Source organism: Homalodisca vitripennis, chromosome 4 (genome assembly GCF_021130785.1).
Source record: "Homalodisca vitripennis isolate AUS2020 chromosome 4, UT_GWSS_2.1, whole genome shotgun sequence".
NCBI classification, from domain to species: domain Eukaryota; kingdom Metazoa; phylum Arthropoda; class Insecta; order Hemiptera; family Cicadellidae; genus Homalodisca; species Homalodisca vitripennis.
This window is the reverse complement of record NC_060210.1, coordinates 156694718-156709360: the sequence shown is the minus strand read 5'-3', so window position 1 is coordinate 156709360 and position 14643 is coordinate 156694718. Positions and strand designations below refer to the sequence as shown.

General features: G+C 33.3%; 1 protein-coding gene across 3 annotated transcripts in view; it reads left to right on the top strand.

Moving 5' to 3' along the window:
* Window positions 1-7066: 7066 nt before the first annotated feature.
* The window catches only part of LOC124360383 (molybdenum cofactor biosynthesis protein 1-like), a 28922-nt gene continuing 21345 nt past the window's right edge, over window positions 7067-14643 (top strand). The window contains exons 1-2 of one of the 3 annotated variants that reach the window (XM_046813960.1): window positions 7067-7355; window positions 12305-12420. In XM_046813960.1, the coding sequence (XP_046669916.1) occupies window positions 12334-12420 (87 nt within the window). In that variant the 5' untranslated portion in view covers window positions 7067-7355; window positions 12305-12333. Of the gene's footprint in view, window positions 7356-12303; window positions 12426-14643 lie in introns of those variants that run through there. The other 2 variants (XM_046813962.1, XM_046813961.1) reach the window with 2 other exon arrangements.

Below are 14643 nucleotides of genomic sequence, written 5' to 3'. Positions count from 1 at the left end.
ATTAAAATTTGTTATTGTAAATGGTAAAGTTGAATAAAACATTTACTAAAATTGGAATTTGAAATTCTTGCTAAACACAGTTAAATTCTAACTCCGCGCGTGGTGATTGGTCGGTTTAGTTCGTTTGTTTGGTCGCACTGTTATGACAGGTTAGAGGTTATAATTTGTTATTTTAAATGTTTGACTAGCAATACGCGCTGTTTCTTCTCAATCGACTGAATTACGATTGATTGCAGAGTGATTTAAACTAATAATTTACTTAACACTATCAACATTTGTCAATAGTATGACATAACCTATAAACTCAGTTTCTCAACTTTTGTGTCAATCTAACAATTAATCAATCAATCATAGTTTACGATAATGAAATATCAGTGTACAATTATTTACCTTTATTGTTGTAGTTGTTGTAAATGACGAATCTAAGCACAACACATTTTCACGAATAAACATAGTTATCTGCTTTATCCCGTGCGGCGGACCCACAGTTATCTGCTTTATCCCGTGCGGATCCCGTGCGGCGGACCCACTGGACGGGCATCGTAACGTTACCGGGCGTTACACTTTTTCATGAGTGACTCCGAGCCGCAACCTAATTTAAGACGTTGTCACGTCAAAAATAACAAATGTAATGAAAGTTATCACATAAAAACTAGTGATGTTGTATGGTGATATCTGAGCTGAAACTGTGGTTGTATACTAAAAACTAACTCATAAAGAACTTCTATGACCGAATCCAACATTAAAAATACGAGCTCCCATCATGTGACAATAAGAGTCCTGTCATCTGCACAGTTACGCACGGCCAGTCCATTCTCGAATAACACCGTTCAGCCCCACAATACCACGTCAACACCATCCTTTCTTTCGGAAGTTCTTTCTGTTGCTGAAACTACTCAGCTTTTCCCTGATCAGGCAACATTGTCCTCTGCAAATTGGAGCTACTCATTTCTGCCTACCGCCTCCACACACACACACAACACACACACACACACACACACACACACACACACACACACACACACACACACACACACACACACACACATATATATATATATATATATATATATATATATACAGGGTTAGCCAGTGAAACGGGAAGATTTAAATAAGTAACTAATTCTTTAAGAAAATTAATTTTATTATTTAATGGTTATAAATATAAAGAAAAAAGGTAGCCATTTACTGTACAATAAGTGAAAAAATTATTTTTCGAATATAACACTTGTCATATGTTCTCTATTGGAATCTACACACTGCTGCAGCCGGGCCTGGAAGTTTCTCATGACACTTTTGCAGGATATTGATTGGTATTCCTTCGATTTCGTCCCGAATTCGGTTTTTTTAGGGCAGGGATAGTTCTAGGTGGGTCGTTCTGAAAAACTCTTGTTTTTAAGTAACCCCATAGAAAAAGGTCACAGGCTGTCAAATCTGGAGAGCGAGGGGGCCAAGGGATATCCCCGTTTCGGGAAATGACGCCACCTGGAAACAAAGCATTCACAGCATTCATAGCAATGTGGCTTGTTGCCCCATCTTGTTGGAACATTGTGTGTTCATTTACTGGAAAACGGGAGAGTTGTGGCGTAAGAAAGTTCTGGATCATTGCAACGTAACGCACAGAGTTAACAGTCACAGCACTTCCATTGCTATACTCAAAGAAAAATGGGCCTATAATTCCTCTTGCTGACATTGCACACCAAACCGTCACTTTTTCAGCATAAAGAGGCGTTTCATGAAGTGCACCAGGGTTTTCCTCAGACCAGTATCTGAAGTTTTGTTTATTAACAAAACCGGAGAGCTGGAAATGCGCCTCATCACTCATCCACAAGTTGTTTACTTGGTCGACATTTTCTTCAAATCTTCTGGCCATTTGCTCACAAAATTGTAATCGTTTCTGATGGTCAGTTAGTTTGAGAGATTGCACAATCTGTATTTTTTATGGGTTAAAATTTAAATCTTGATGAAGAATCCTTCTCACCGAATTGTTACTTTTTCCAAGGCGTAGAGCATGTTGTTTGGCAGATCGGCGTGGACTTCTGAGCATTGCCTGTTGAACAGTAGCGATATTTTGAGGGGTTCGAAAGGTTTTTGTACTCCCAACTCGTTTTTTTTAAACGTTGATCCAGTTTGTTCAAGGTTGTTTATCCACGAACGAATGGCGTTATCCGAAGGAACAGGCCTGTTGCGTGGTATGTTGAAATGGCGTCGAAAAGCACGTCGCGTTTTCACCAAATTCTCACCATTCGTATAATACGCTTTAACCGAGTAGCCGCAATGTTCGATCCATCTCAACTAAATGGCAGGACACGCAGATAAAAAGGAGCCGGCCACTATTAACCCCACCACTCACATTCCAACTGTCAAGGCAGAAATATATATATATGGATCATGTAGTATATATAACGACCTCATTGAAATCTTTGCTAGAAGAAAACAGCAAACTAAAATTATAAAATTAGTATTGAGCAACTTAGAGAATTACACAAAGCGTGAAAGTAAAGATATCTTGTACCAGGTGAAGTTAGAGCTAAGAAGCCTTCTCTAACACCAACCGTGGCAAAACTTTGCGTGTCTTATACTATTCAGTAGAGTTTGATAGCCAGACTACCGTTGCTGACGGCACTGTACAGTGCGACCTACAGAGCAAGTGCGTGGTAGAGCGATACATCGCGACCCAGGAACGTCTGAAATCCTCAAACAAGCATTGCAGTTCTTCCTTATTTTGTATGGGGTGGCATTGTTATTGCTCTCTGCGGTTCGGTTTATACGAGCGGTGATCGTGCTGAGGTTGATCGAGGCTGCGTGCAGCAAATGTTTCTGTTTCTGGGCCGATTTCATTTACGAAATTTGTTTGGTTCAAAAGAGCCTGATCGCAGCGATCTGGCACAACTCAATCGCACGATAAACAATATTCACGTGCGTACTAATCTCAATCTGGCGTTATCTATTAACTCAAGATCCTTACTCTATGCTTAAGATGGGCGTAGCTTGTGTTCAGTGAAAAGTGTTAGTGTGTTTATTTTATGTAATATTTCTGCCTAACATAGATACCATTGCACCTAGGATATTCCATAAACCTATGAACGTAAATTTTGATCTTACAACAGCTGTAGTAGTTTTTTATTTAAATGCGAGAAGTGCATTTAATACTGATTTAGTTGTAAGAGACAGCCTATCAAAATGTGCACCTAAATACACCGAATTAGACCAAACAGAACACGTGACAACACCCGTCTTTCTCAGGAAACCTCTACAATACAGTTCCAAATGTGTTCAATAAAGACTGACAGTACTCTTTCAATACCATTAATATAAAAGTTTAGACTAACACTTGTATCTCCTTCTAAGTAGTCGCCATTTAAAGCCATCCACTTGTTCCACCGCCTCTGTCACCCCTTGAAGACGTGTTCAAAGCCCTCCTTAGACAGAACCTTCCAAATCGCCTCTAAAGCATTAAGAGCGGCAGCAGCAGTTGGAAAACGCCAGCCTTTGAGCTTCTTTTTGGCCTGAGGATACATAAAAATGTTATTTGGAGCCAAGTCAGGGCTGTAGAATGGATGTGGCACAGTTTCGATTTCTTTTTTGGCTAGAAACTGAAGCACAGTATTAGGAACATGGTTGCGAGCATTGCCGTGATGCAGTTTCCAACGTCCGACGAGGTCTGACCGCTTTTTTATGTGATCTTTGATTAGTTGCTTCAATACTAAAATGTAGTACTCCCCATTAATTTTCTGACCCTTTGGTACAGTATGGGTATACACCATACTACGATAATCAAAGAACGTAATCACCATTGCCTTTGCAGCAGGCCTTTGAGCTCGAGGTTTTTTTGGCGTCGGTTCACCTTTTTCCATCCACTCCGTACTCTGTTGTTTTGTTGCAGGATCATAACAGTAAATCCAACTTAGTTAACCAACGTTGGCAAATTTCAACGTGATTTTGTTTCTGAACTGGTGTTAACAGACGTGGTATCCAACGAGCACAGACACGTGACATATTCAAAAGATCATGCATGTATGGACACTGCCAATTGATACATCGAGCATTATAGCAAGCTGTCTAATAATAGTCTAATAGTGTGTCCGTGTGAATCATAACACTCCCAGTGTTGATTATTTCTTCGGTAAGGGCAGAAACAGGGGTGCTAGGCCCACCTTCCAACTCACATGATTCCCGTCCATTTTTAAGTCTTTATGCCACCTAAAACAGGTTCTTTCACTCATTGCATCAATACCAAAAGCTTTTTTAAAGTAGCTGTAAGTATCCGTAGCACTTTCCCCCAGTTTTACACAAAAGTGTGTATCGCATATCTTTGCTCAAGAAAATCAGCTATAGTAAACTTTAGAGAAAAAAATATGCAACGGTTTATTAATCGGTTGCTATGACAACAATAAATATGCAATAATTTTAACAGCTGATTTGGTTGTTGCTAATACTTCAATGTTTCATACCAACTCGAAAAAAAACGAATTATTGTACTTTGTTTGTTTATATGTACGCTACTGTCAGTCTTTATTGAATACCCCTCGTAGCATGATTGTCCAATAATTGGCTGAGCATTAGCGAAGCCTATCACTCGAGACGCTGGAAAAATCTCATTTCTGTTTGTTTGCACGATATATCGAGAACGAACTAGACATATAAGCTTGGAATTTTCCATGAAGCTTCATTTCTACATATGCAACATCCAGTTTCATTTTGGTGCATGTTATCACTTGTGATTTGACTGAGCGTTAGCGGACATTTTTACACTAATCTTAACTATGATGTAACTATGATCACAACATAAGATCACAAAATAAATCAATTTGTAAACAAACTGAGCACAATCATATAATATTATAACAAATGACATAGTAACACATGTAGACGAACTATTCACGAGATATTTCGAGAAATATTATATATGTATGTGTGTGTGTGTGTGTGTGTGTGTGTGTGTGTGTGTGTGTGTGTGTGTGTGTGTGTGTGTGTGTGTGTGTGTGTGTGTGTGTGTGTGTGTGTATTTATTTTATAATTTTTATAGTCAGTGCCATAATTATATAAAAATGGCCATCGATTTTACAAACTAGTTAAATTTTACTAAAATTAATTAACTAATTTGACTACTTAATTAGTTTTAAAATATAATTTGAACTTCTCAACACAGTTTATTTATTGTCCGAACGATCAACAGAAATGGGCATTGTTGCTGTTTTCCCACTCTATCTCCATCTACGGTTCCAAACTTGTGATCATTTGATACCCTGATGTGATCACTATATTAGTGACATCCTGAAATTATTGGTTATTACTTAATTGATTAGTTAATTTACGTACTGTAATGAATTATTTTTAATAAAACCCGTTAGTATTGTTATATTTTATAATTTACTTCAATTTTTATTTTCGTATTTATCAAATGATCAGAAAATGTCAAAACTCTATTAAATGTATTATCATTTTATTCGCAAATCATTATAGTTTATTTAGTAAATATCCAATAAAAATAATCTTGAAGAGAAATCACAGCTCGATATTATACAATAATAGTTGTATGACATTTTTGTATGACATAAACAGATTACTGTACCGTAGTGTATAAAGTGAGGTTTTTTGTGAATTATTTTTTTTTTTTACTAAAAATATGAAAATGTATTATTTTAAATTTAAATGTTACCTAAAATATAAAACTGTATTTAGGCCTATTTAACTATAAAGTATAAATATATTTTTGAATCAATAATTAACCTAAAAATTATCATTTGGTAAATATCATTTGATAATTTGGTACCAAATTAGTTTTGTAAGAATTCTACTAATTCATGGGATTTGTTTATTTTACTGAGGTGAAATCTAAATCACCGAATAAGCCAATGAATATTACTGGTTTGAATTAAAAAAAGTAGTCCGTTATAAAAACCGTTCGGTTATCCAATCACTACGTAAGATAGGCCTAAGCTTTGCTTTCGTTCGGGTAGGACAGTCGGTTCTCGGGTAGGGTAGATTGGAGCATGTGTGTAACAGTCATTTAGTTAGGTAAGGCAGTGTTTTGTAATTTTTAACCGAAAATAAACAAATTAGTAAGTATATTTTGCATAATGGATAACTTTCGAGAGTCTAGGAGTGCATACAGCATACATGGTATTTTCCTATAATATCCGTTATTCATCCCTTAGGTATTAAGGGACATTTTGAATTTATCTTTCCTTATAAACTTTCAGGACTGTAAAATATTATATTTTAAAAATATCAGTAATTGCAGTTTATTTGACTACGCAAATTTATAATTTGTGTTTATATTTAAAATATATTTTGCTTTCGTATTGTATATCAATAGATCTCCTTAGTGTAGGTATTAGGGAGTGTTTTCGAGAAATAAGTGAGTTTTCAAAATACAGTTGGTGCATCATAATTTGCTAGTTTTTATCGATGCCAACCCATCAGGACGTACTAAATAATTCTTTTTCACTCTGTCTTTTTTTAGTGTATATACACATGAATGTGTTATTTTTCTAACCCAATAATGAATGATATTGTTATTTTTGTATGAAGTTTTATGCTACTGGATTATTACGGAAAGATAAAAATACTAGAATAAAAGCGTTGATCATACACAATCTTGCGTAACTATTACAGTCAAAGGTTGTAATTACTTGTACAACCAGGCCCATAACATTTTAAGGCATTATTAATCTAAGAATATATTGTGTATTTATAAAATTTATTATTTATTTTATTCAAAAAGCTCATCAGCTTTGTAATACTGTAAATATATTTAAACGCGCAACTGCACAAATAAAAATTAAACAATTTTATGTTAATTCAAGACATATTGTAATAAATGGTAATAGATATCAGAGTACACTAAAATAGGTGAAACTATGCTGTTATAATATTCATATGAAAGGTCAGAATATGATCTACTAAATAAAAGAAATTATGCCAATTATTATTACAGAATACAGCTACGCTTTGGAACAGTCCACTGTCAGCTGAGAGTCTCGGCCGAGTGCCTCGTTAAGAGTGAGTCTGGCTTCACCACGTTCTGGGTGCCTAGTCTTGTCTTACTGGCCTTGGCCAAGCATAGCTGTCAAAGCAAACTTGGCAACCGCGCGTGATGTGTATTGGTTGAATCGAGTACACGTCGTATTGGCATTGTCTGAACTATAAAACTAGTGTGCAGGCTGTATACTTTCAATTAATTATCCGAGGAGAGGGGACTTCTCTTGATTCTTACTCTCACTTCCATATCCTACCTCTTCTTGTTTCGTGATGTGGGCTTCTGCTACATAATACTAAGCTGAGCTGGGCACGGACAATTAATTTAGTTGGTGAATTAGTACGTGGGTGCATAATTGAATTTAATACTGGTAAGTTAACAATCAATTTAGTGTTTGTTGTCGTAAAAACTGCATATAAATCATTGTTATTTTCATAGTGAATGTGTGGTGTTTTGATAATATTCTAAAGTATGGTTATCTCATATAGTTGTTTAAATTTTGAATTTAATTTGTTATTGTTGTGTTATTTTATTATATATTGTCGTTTTAACTTAATTAAATTACAAATAAGTTACACTTTAAACAAATCTAACATCCCATTCTATCTGAACTTTGAATGTTACAATATATTATATTTCAGTGTTTTAAGTTGTTTTGAGCGCTGTCAGTCAGTCGGCTCCGATGCATATGTTTGCCTACTTTGGCAGAAACAGCCCAATTGTTGCACAATAGGCTGTGAAGTTTAATGCAACAGGCATATTAGGACTATTTCAATCTGAACTCCAATTGATAACTTTTTTACATTAGGTACTACAATCTGAATTCTTTTTTACTTCTATTTAACCTTTCAACTGATTGATACCAAATTTTAAAATGCTCTAAAATTCATATAATTCTTTACATTGGTGGTTTCTTAATTGAGGCTCAATTACAGTTGTTGAAGTAGGCTATTCTACTATAATTATTGACTTGAAATTAGCCCTTTTCTTCTGATCTTAAAACATCCTGATAAGAAAAATCAAAATGGCTTCAACAATATGTACAACAAAATTTGATTGTCTATTTTTATATGTATGAAAAAATATTGTTCCTTATTTTCTCGCTAACAAACTAGGGCCTATATACAGGTTATTTTTAAATTCATTTACTGCCCGTAATTTATTCTAAAGGCCTATATAAACAAATTATATTAAAATTATAAACATCTACTTACATGAATGAGAGGTAATTTGTTGGAAATCCTTTTAAGTTACATTGAATTTTCTGTATGTATGTTATGTTATTATTTTGTGTTATAATTATTTTTATGTAGCCTAGATATATTTCTGTATTACACAACAACAATTTATCGTTTATACATTTTCGGTAAAAAAATTAGCAACAATATATTGTTGTTCACCGCTTTTTAGCAAATACAATCACAACAATGTATTGTTAATTATATCAGTCAAAGGGTTAAAAGAAAATTTAATGAAATGAGGTTTAACCCTTTGGGGGATAATGTTTACATCAGCCATGTTATGTATGTTGGAAGTAAAACAAACATTCTAAAACCACTTTTATGAATTTTTAAATTAGTATGTTTTCATTCCCCAAAAGAATTTTTAGGCGATTGCGATTCATAATTGCACAATAACTGATGATACGTTTGAGATTTTAACTTATATGGCTCCAAATAGCTCATCAATTTAGGGGCCGAGGGAAATCAGGGGTTTCTGGGTGAGGGGGGAAATAACAAGCTAAGGAGTGGTTCATATTGGTGGAAGGATAATTGGGATATCAATACCAGAGTAGGGATCCGCGCTGATGGTTAAAGGCATTACTACTGTTAGCCTGTTCAACTACTAAGTTAGTGCTTTTATGAGATTAAACGTCTTTCTGAAATTTCATTGTTATCTGATGTTTTTATTTTAATACAATTTTAAGTATTTCCTTTTGAAAAAAAAAACAAATAGCCTATTGTGAAGTGGCCAAAGTAAAACAATTACCCCATTGTGTGCCAGAACAGAATTTTTCTATGTCTGAGGCACACTGGTAACTTTTACTCAGGTATTAACCTACCAGGAAATACTGAATTATACCCTACTTTTTTGTAGGCTGTTGTGCACTATTTTACATCTTTAACTGTAAATTCCTTATTTTTTTGTGAAAAATTAATGATTGTAAAAAAATTGTACATAAATAAATTCTGTAACTTCAGTAAACATGACATTTTTTATAAAAGTTAAAAGTAATAAGATTGTTAAGGTGACGCGGCCACTGTCATACCTAAAATCGAAGTCTTCTTGGTGCCAAAACATTTCTTACTCAAAATTTAAATTCTTGAAATATTTTGTCTTTGCTGTGAGAAATATTTTAAGAAGATAATTGTATGAGCAATGTTTTGACGGGGTGTGAACCAGAAGACTTTTATGATAGTTTGTAAATAGTCTATTTTCAGTGGTGCAGGAAAAGTATATATTAAAAGCATTTTTTATTCCCTGTAGTTGAAATATAATTATTTTAAAATGTACATTTCTACACAAAAATGGCAATATTTGAAATACTAAGGCACTTTAAAAATTAATGTATAAAAATAAATGACAGGGATACATTTTTCAAAGATCTGATCATTTAAATTTTCTATAGAGTTAATGAGCTTGTGAAATATTTTATAATGTAGCAATGTAATTAATTCAATATATAAATGTGTATTCAATAAACAGTGAAAAATAAATGGTATTTAAAATTTGTAAAGAAACAAGGAATAAAACCGCCTATGTGTAATGAATAGTAATGCACTGAATTAAAATTCTTAGGCCTAGCCTATACATCACATACAAACCTAGCAAAACTCAGTAATAACCCTAATTACATTATATTTTTATAATATACTAATCTATACTATTATAATACTATAATAATATTAGTTTGGTTTGTTATACTACTATACAAACAAATAACTAATGGGATCTCTGTGTATATGGGTGTGATATGCTATAATTTAAAAACTACTCTACCAATTTTACTGAAATATTACATGGACATTCTTTGGGCCCTAGTTAACATTTCCAGGCTTATTCCTATTTCAAAAATCCCACTGATGCAACTGTTCTTTAAGTTTGATCACAGTAAACAAAATATAATTAGTAAGAAAAAGCCTGTTAAATATAAACATTAATAAAACTGTTCTGTTTAAACATTGCCTTATTAATTTAACTATTATTAGATAGGAAAATAATACCTTTTTAGGAAAATATATACTTTTAACTGTATGTTTTAGCAAATATTAATTATGTAGTGATTGGTCAATACTGTGATGTGGACATCAAAGACAAAGTTACTATGTAACTTTAATTATAAATTCAAATATTTATAAAACCCAACTAAGTTGTCTTTTGACCGAACTAGGCTTTTTAGACCTGTGTATGCATATATATATATATATATATATATATATATATATATATATATATATATATATATATTCTTAATCTGAGAAACAAGGCAAAGCTAACTATGACACAAAAATACTAAGACCACACAAAATTATAATGGCCATATATACACCTTTATACATATTTTCTTTATCATGGCAACAAGGCAAACAACATTAGGATCATAAATATAATTCATTCAAACCAAAAGTGCTCATACACATCAAAAGTCTACATAATAATGCCACGGGTAACTGCTAGTTTTGACACACACACCTGCATGCACGCACACACATACACACACATTATACATACCACATATACCATGTACATTATATATACCATGTATGGTAACCTTCACAGGATCTTTTTGGTTGGTAATTTATTTTCAGATAGATTTCTGATGTTTGTAAAGAGTACAAAACTACTCAGGAAATACTTTAGGAATATTAAACATTATTTGGTAAAAGTAAGTTTTAAAATCGGAATAGGCTAGCACATTTGCCTGTATATTTGTTCTACTAGAGTAGTGAATTGTTACATTATAGTTCAATTTACTTCACAAGATGATTAAGTATTTTCCATTGAAAGAAGTGGACTTCTATCTTCCAAAAATAGACCTACTAAAAAAATCATGTTAGCTAAAAATTAGTGAGCACTAAAAAAGTTGGAACTTGCAGCTTCTGCTCTACTGTAAAAGTATGGGATTATATGTACAGCCGTGGGTAAACTGCTAATATTTGGATACAATAATAATACTAACAGAGAACAAATTTTTAAAAAAGATGGAGATTGCATACAACCAGTGCAAATAAAATGTGTCCACTGACACAATGGTGGGATGTAGAATATGGAAATTTACTGTTGTTTCAATAACTAAAATACCCAATCAGTACTCAACTAGTTTAAGGCAATTAATATAGCAGCCCTTCTTATGTGTCAGTCATTTGATGGTCAAAATCTGTTGTGAGCTTGCCACTCTTAAAACTTTCAGTATAGCTACTGTACAGTACACAACAAGATAAATTGAAAACTTTGTCAAGAAATCTTTAACACAAGATACCGTACACCCACCTTAACATTTAAAAATTACCCAAAAACAACCCCCCACCCCCAAAATATATCTCTTTTTTGGGATGTTAAAAATAATTTCATCGATTTCTTTGGCCACGAACTAGGCAGTACAGTTGAAACAAAGTCTTTATCTTCACATGTTATAATGTTACAATCAGTGGCTATGGTGGTCTGATTCACCCTGTATAATTACATTAGTGTTACATAATGTGTACAAAATAGAAAAGGGGGTGTACACTAAGTGCTTCCCTTTTCACTCCTGTTAAGTGTTTGGAATTCTGACTATGGAAATGCCCCCTGTTCTGATACAAATGAAAGCTGTCATAGATCCGTTATCGATAGACAGCAGAACTATTCCTGGATTCAGAAACCAGGGGATCAGACTATTCACTAATCAATTGACTGGACATTGTCCACTTTTCTAAGTTCAGTATCTCTCAGTCGAACTGATGTTACTTCTCTGCAAGGAGACTTCTATACACATTATCTGTAATAGTGAAGCGGTTTATCTGATTAGGTGAAGACACCTTTATAGGACATTTCTATAACCTGCTGAGGTGGGACTTTTGGCTCCTAGTGATATCTAGACATCAGGGCTATCACAATAGATACTCGCAGTTGCAGTGACAGGGGTATTCTCTTGTCAAATCTACCCTATTGCATTGAGAAACCCATACAATTTTAAGTATTAGAAAATTGTCTTCTTATTAGATTCAAATTGGTATTTGAAAATTAATTATGATAAAAGTACAAACTATGCACAAATATATTTACTTTTATAGCTTTAGAATTTTATGTAATTCTAAGTTCAGATTTTTGTTATTACAGGACAGCCAGAGTTTTTGCCTGAGTAAAGAATGGCGGTTTTTGCTGCTTCTACTACAGTAATGAGAGGTTTTGGAAAACTGCTCAGTGAATCACTGCATCCCAAGTTTGTGAAACGAGTAAGGTTAGCTCTGTAATGGCATCATTTAAGATCTAAAGCATAAAAATAATTCAATATATAGATTTAATTCTGTAAATGTTCACAAAATCTTCTGTTAACCCTCTCCACTAGAATTTCCTGCATCCTTTTCCCTTGTGCTTGCCTTTATTTTTAGTGAAAATGCATGTCATTAATGAAATATTGTTATGAACATATTTGAACTACTACATAAGTTTTGCTTTTATATTCTGGTTAACTGTATTGAACGCAAAATACTAAGAAAACAAAAGTGAAAGAATAAATTTATACATTTCTGTTATAAACTAAAATATGCAAAAAATAACTTTCTAAATCATACAAAACATGCTTGATATTTTATGTATTTACATAACTTGTTTTATTTATTTGTGATATAACACAGGTATTGCCATTTGTAAATAAACTATTAATTATTGTTTTATGTTTATAACACACAGAAAAATTAACAAAATTCATACTTTAATCATTTTACAGATTTGTGGAACTTAAATAATTTAAAAACTTTAAATCCCATAATCTTTTTCAGGATTGTAAACATTTCACAAATTTAAAGGAATAATGGGTGAAGTGAATAAAACATGGCAACTGCCTAGTAGAATATACACCGTAGAAGTAGCATCATTCCACTCTGTGTGAATAACCTGATGCTAATGCTGGGTAGCTATTAATTACTTCACTGAAAACTCTATGCTGTGGTTTGAGATATATACATGAGAACTGTTTTATTTGCAGAATGTTTTCAAGTGAGAAAATATATTTTGAAGTGAAAAGGGTAGGTATGGATAAAGTTAAGAAAAAAGAAGTTTGGGACAAGAGTGCTGAGTAATTATTTCAGGCACTGTGGAAACAGTTGTTTGTTAAAAATGCTTAACAGTGCGAAGACAAAGTTAAAGAAAAAGACTGCTGTAAAATTAACAGGAAACAAAATATTAACTATTTAAGATAAAGAATTAGGAGAAAGATTTCTTAAACATCGTATTAAGTGAAGCAAAAAGTCCTCTGTTGGGAACTTTTATCAATTGAAGTTAACATTTCCAAGAAACGAAATTTTGAACTGAACAGAGATGAGTTGACTAAAAGTATTCTCAACGTGCGAGATCTTCTTTAGAAATGTGAAACTATTTAATTAACAAACTGTTATGAAAATGATGAAACTATAGATCTGAGCTCTCCACAGTTGCAGAGAGCACGGGCCATGCTAGTGGCAGTGTCACATTGCCTTGCGCCTCATCATTTGCTGGTCAGAATCAACGCTCAGTATCAAATCTTAATAGTTGATTACAGTTACTCACTGGCTTTCACACACTGTATAATTTTTTTTGTGCCTAAACTGGTGCATGTAAAGTGAACATTGACAGGAAAGAGGTTCTGCTTCCTACATGACTTCAAAAATCATGAAGTTGTAAATACCTCTGAGAAGAAGGATCTACATTTTTATTCAAGCTGAATATGGAGTTACTCTATTTCATCCGGCTCTGAGGAGTATTCTACCCCATTGTAGTAGGTGTACTATTTTTATTCATGTGCATCGAATGGAGTTGGAACTTCAAAAAAGTGAAGCAATAGCATCTTCTACTTTTTATTCACACCTATTACATCGATTACCCTGAGATTAGAGAACATTCTTTAGTAAAAACTTTATTTTATCAATGATAGCTTACCATACTCTATTTAAAAGACGATTTGTAGTACAAAATTTGTAAGCAGTAATAATTACAGATCAACTCAAATTATCAAAATAAACACTAACACTGATCTCCAACAGAACACACAACACAGCTGTCATGGTTCGTAAAAACAACAAACACCAGTGTTGCCAAGCTGCTCCACGTTGTGTAAAATAATTGTTGTCTAACAATGCAACTTGTCAGCAAAATAAATTGTTTGTGTTTTTTCAAATATTACAGTTTAGCACTGGCAGAGCTTGATAACTATAGATTGAAAAGTTAGATTAATAACTGTATACTATAAACACGCCATAATTAATAATGTAGAATAGCTGATGACGAAGGATGTCGCAGTAGCGGCAACATTCAAGTTGAAATGAATACCAGTGATGTTTCCATGTGGAAAGGATTAAAATATCCCCAAAAGTGTGTTCTATAATGCAAGTTTTGTATTAAAATCGTATTTAGGAATGAAAAGTATTTATGTTTGGAACTTTAGTACCTCATGCAAAAATTGCTAAATCTAAACCTAGTTT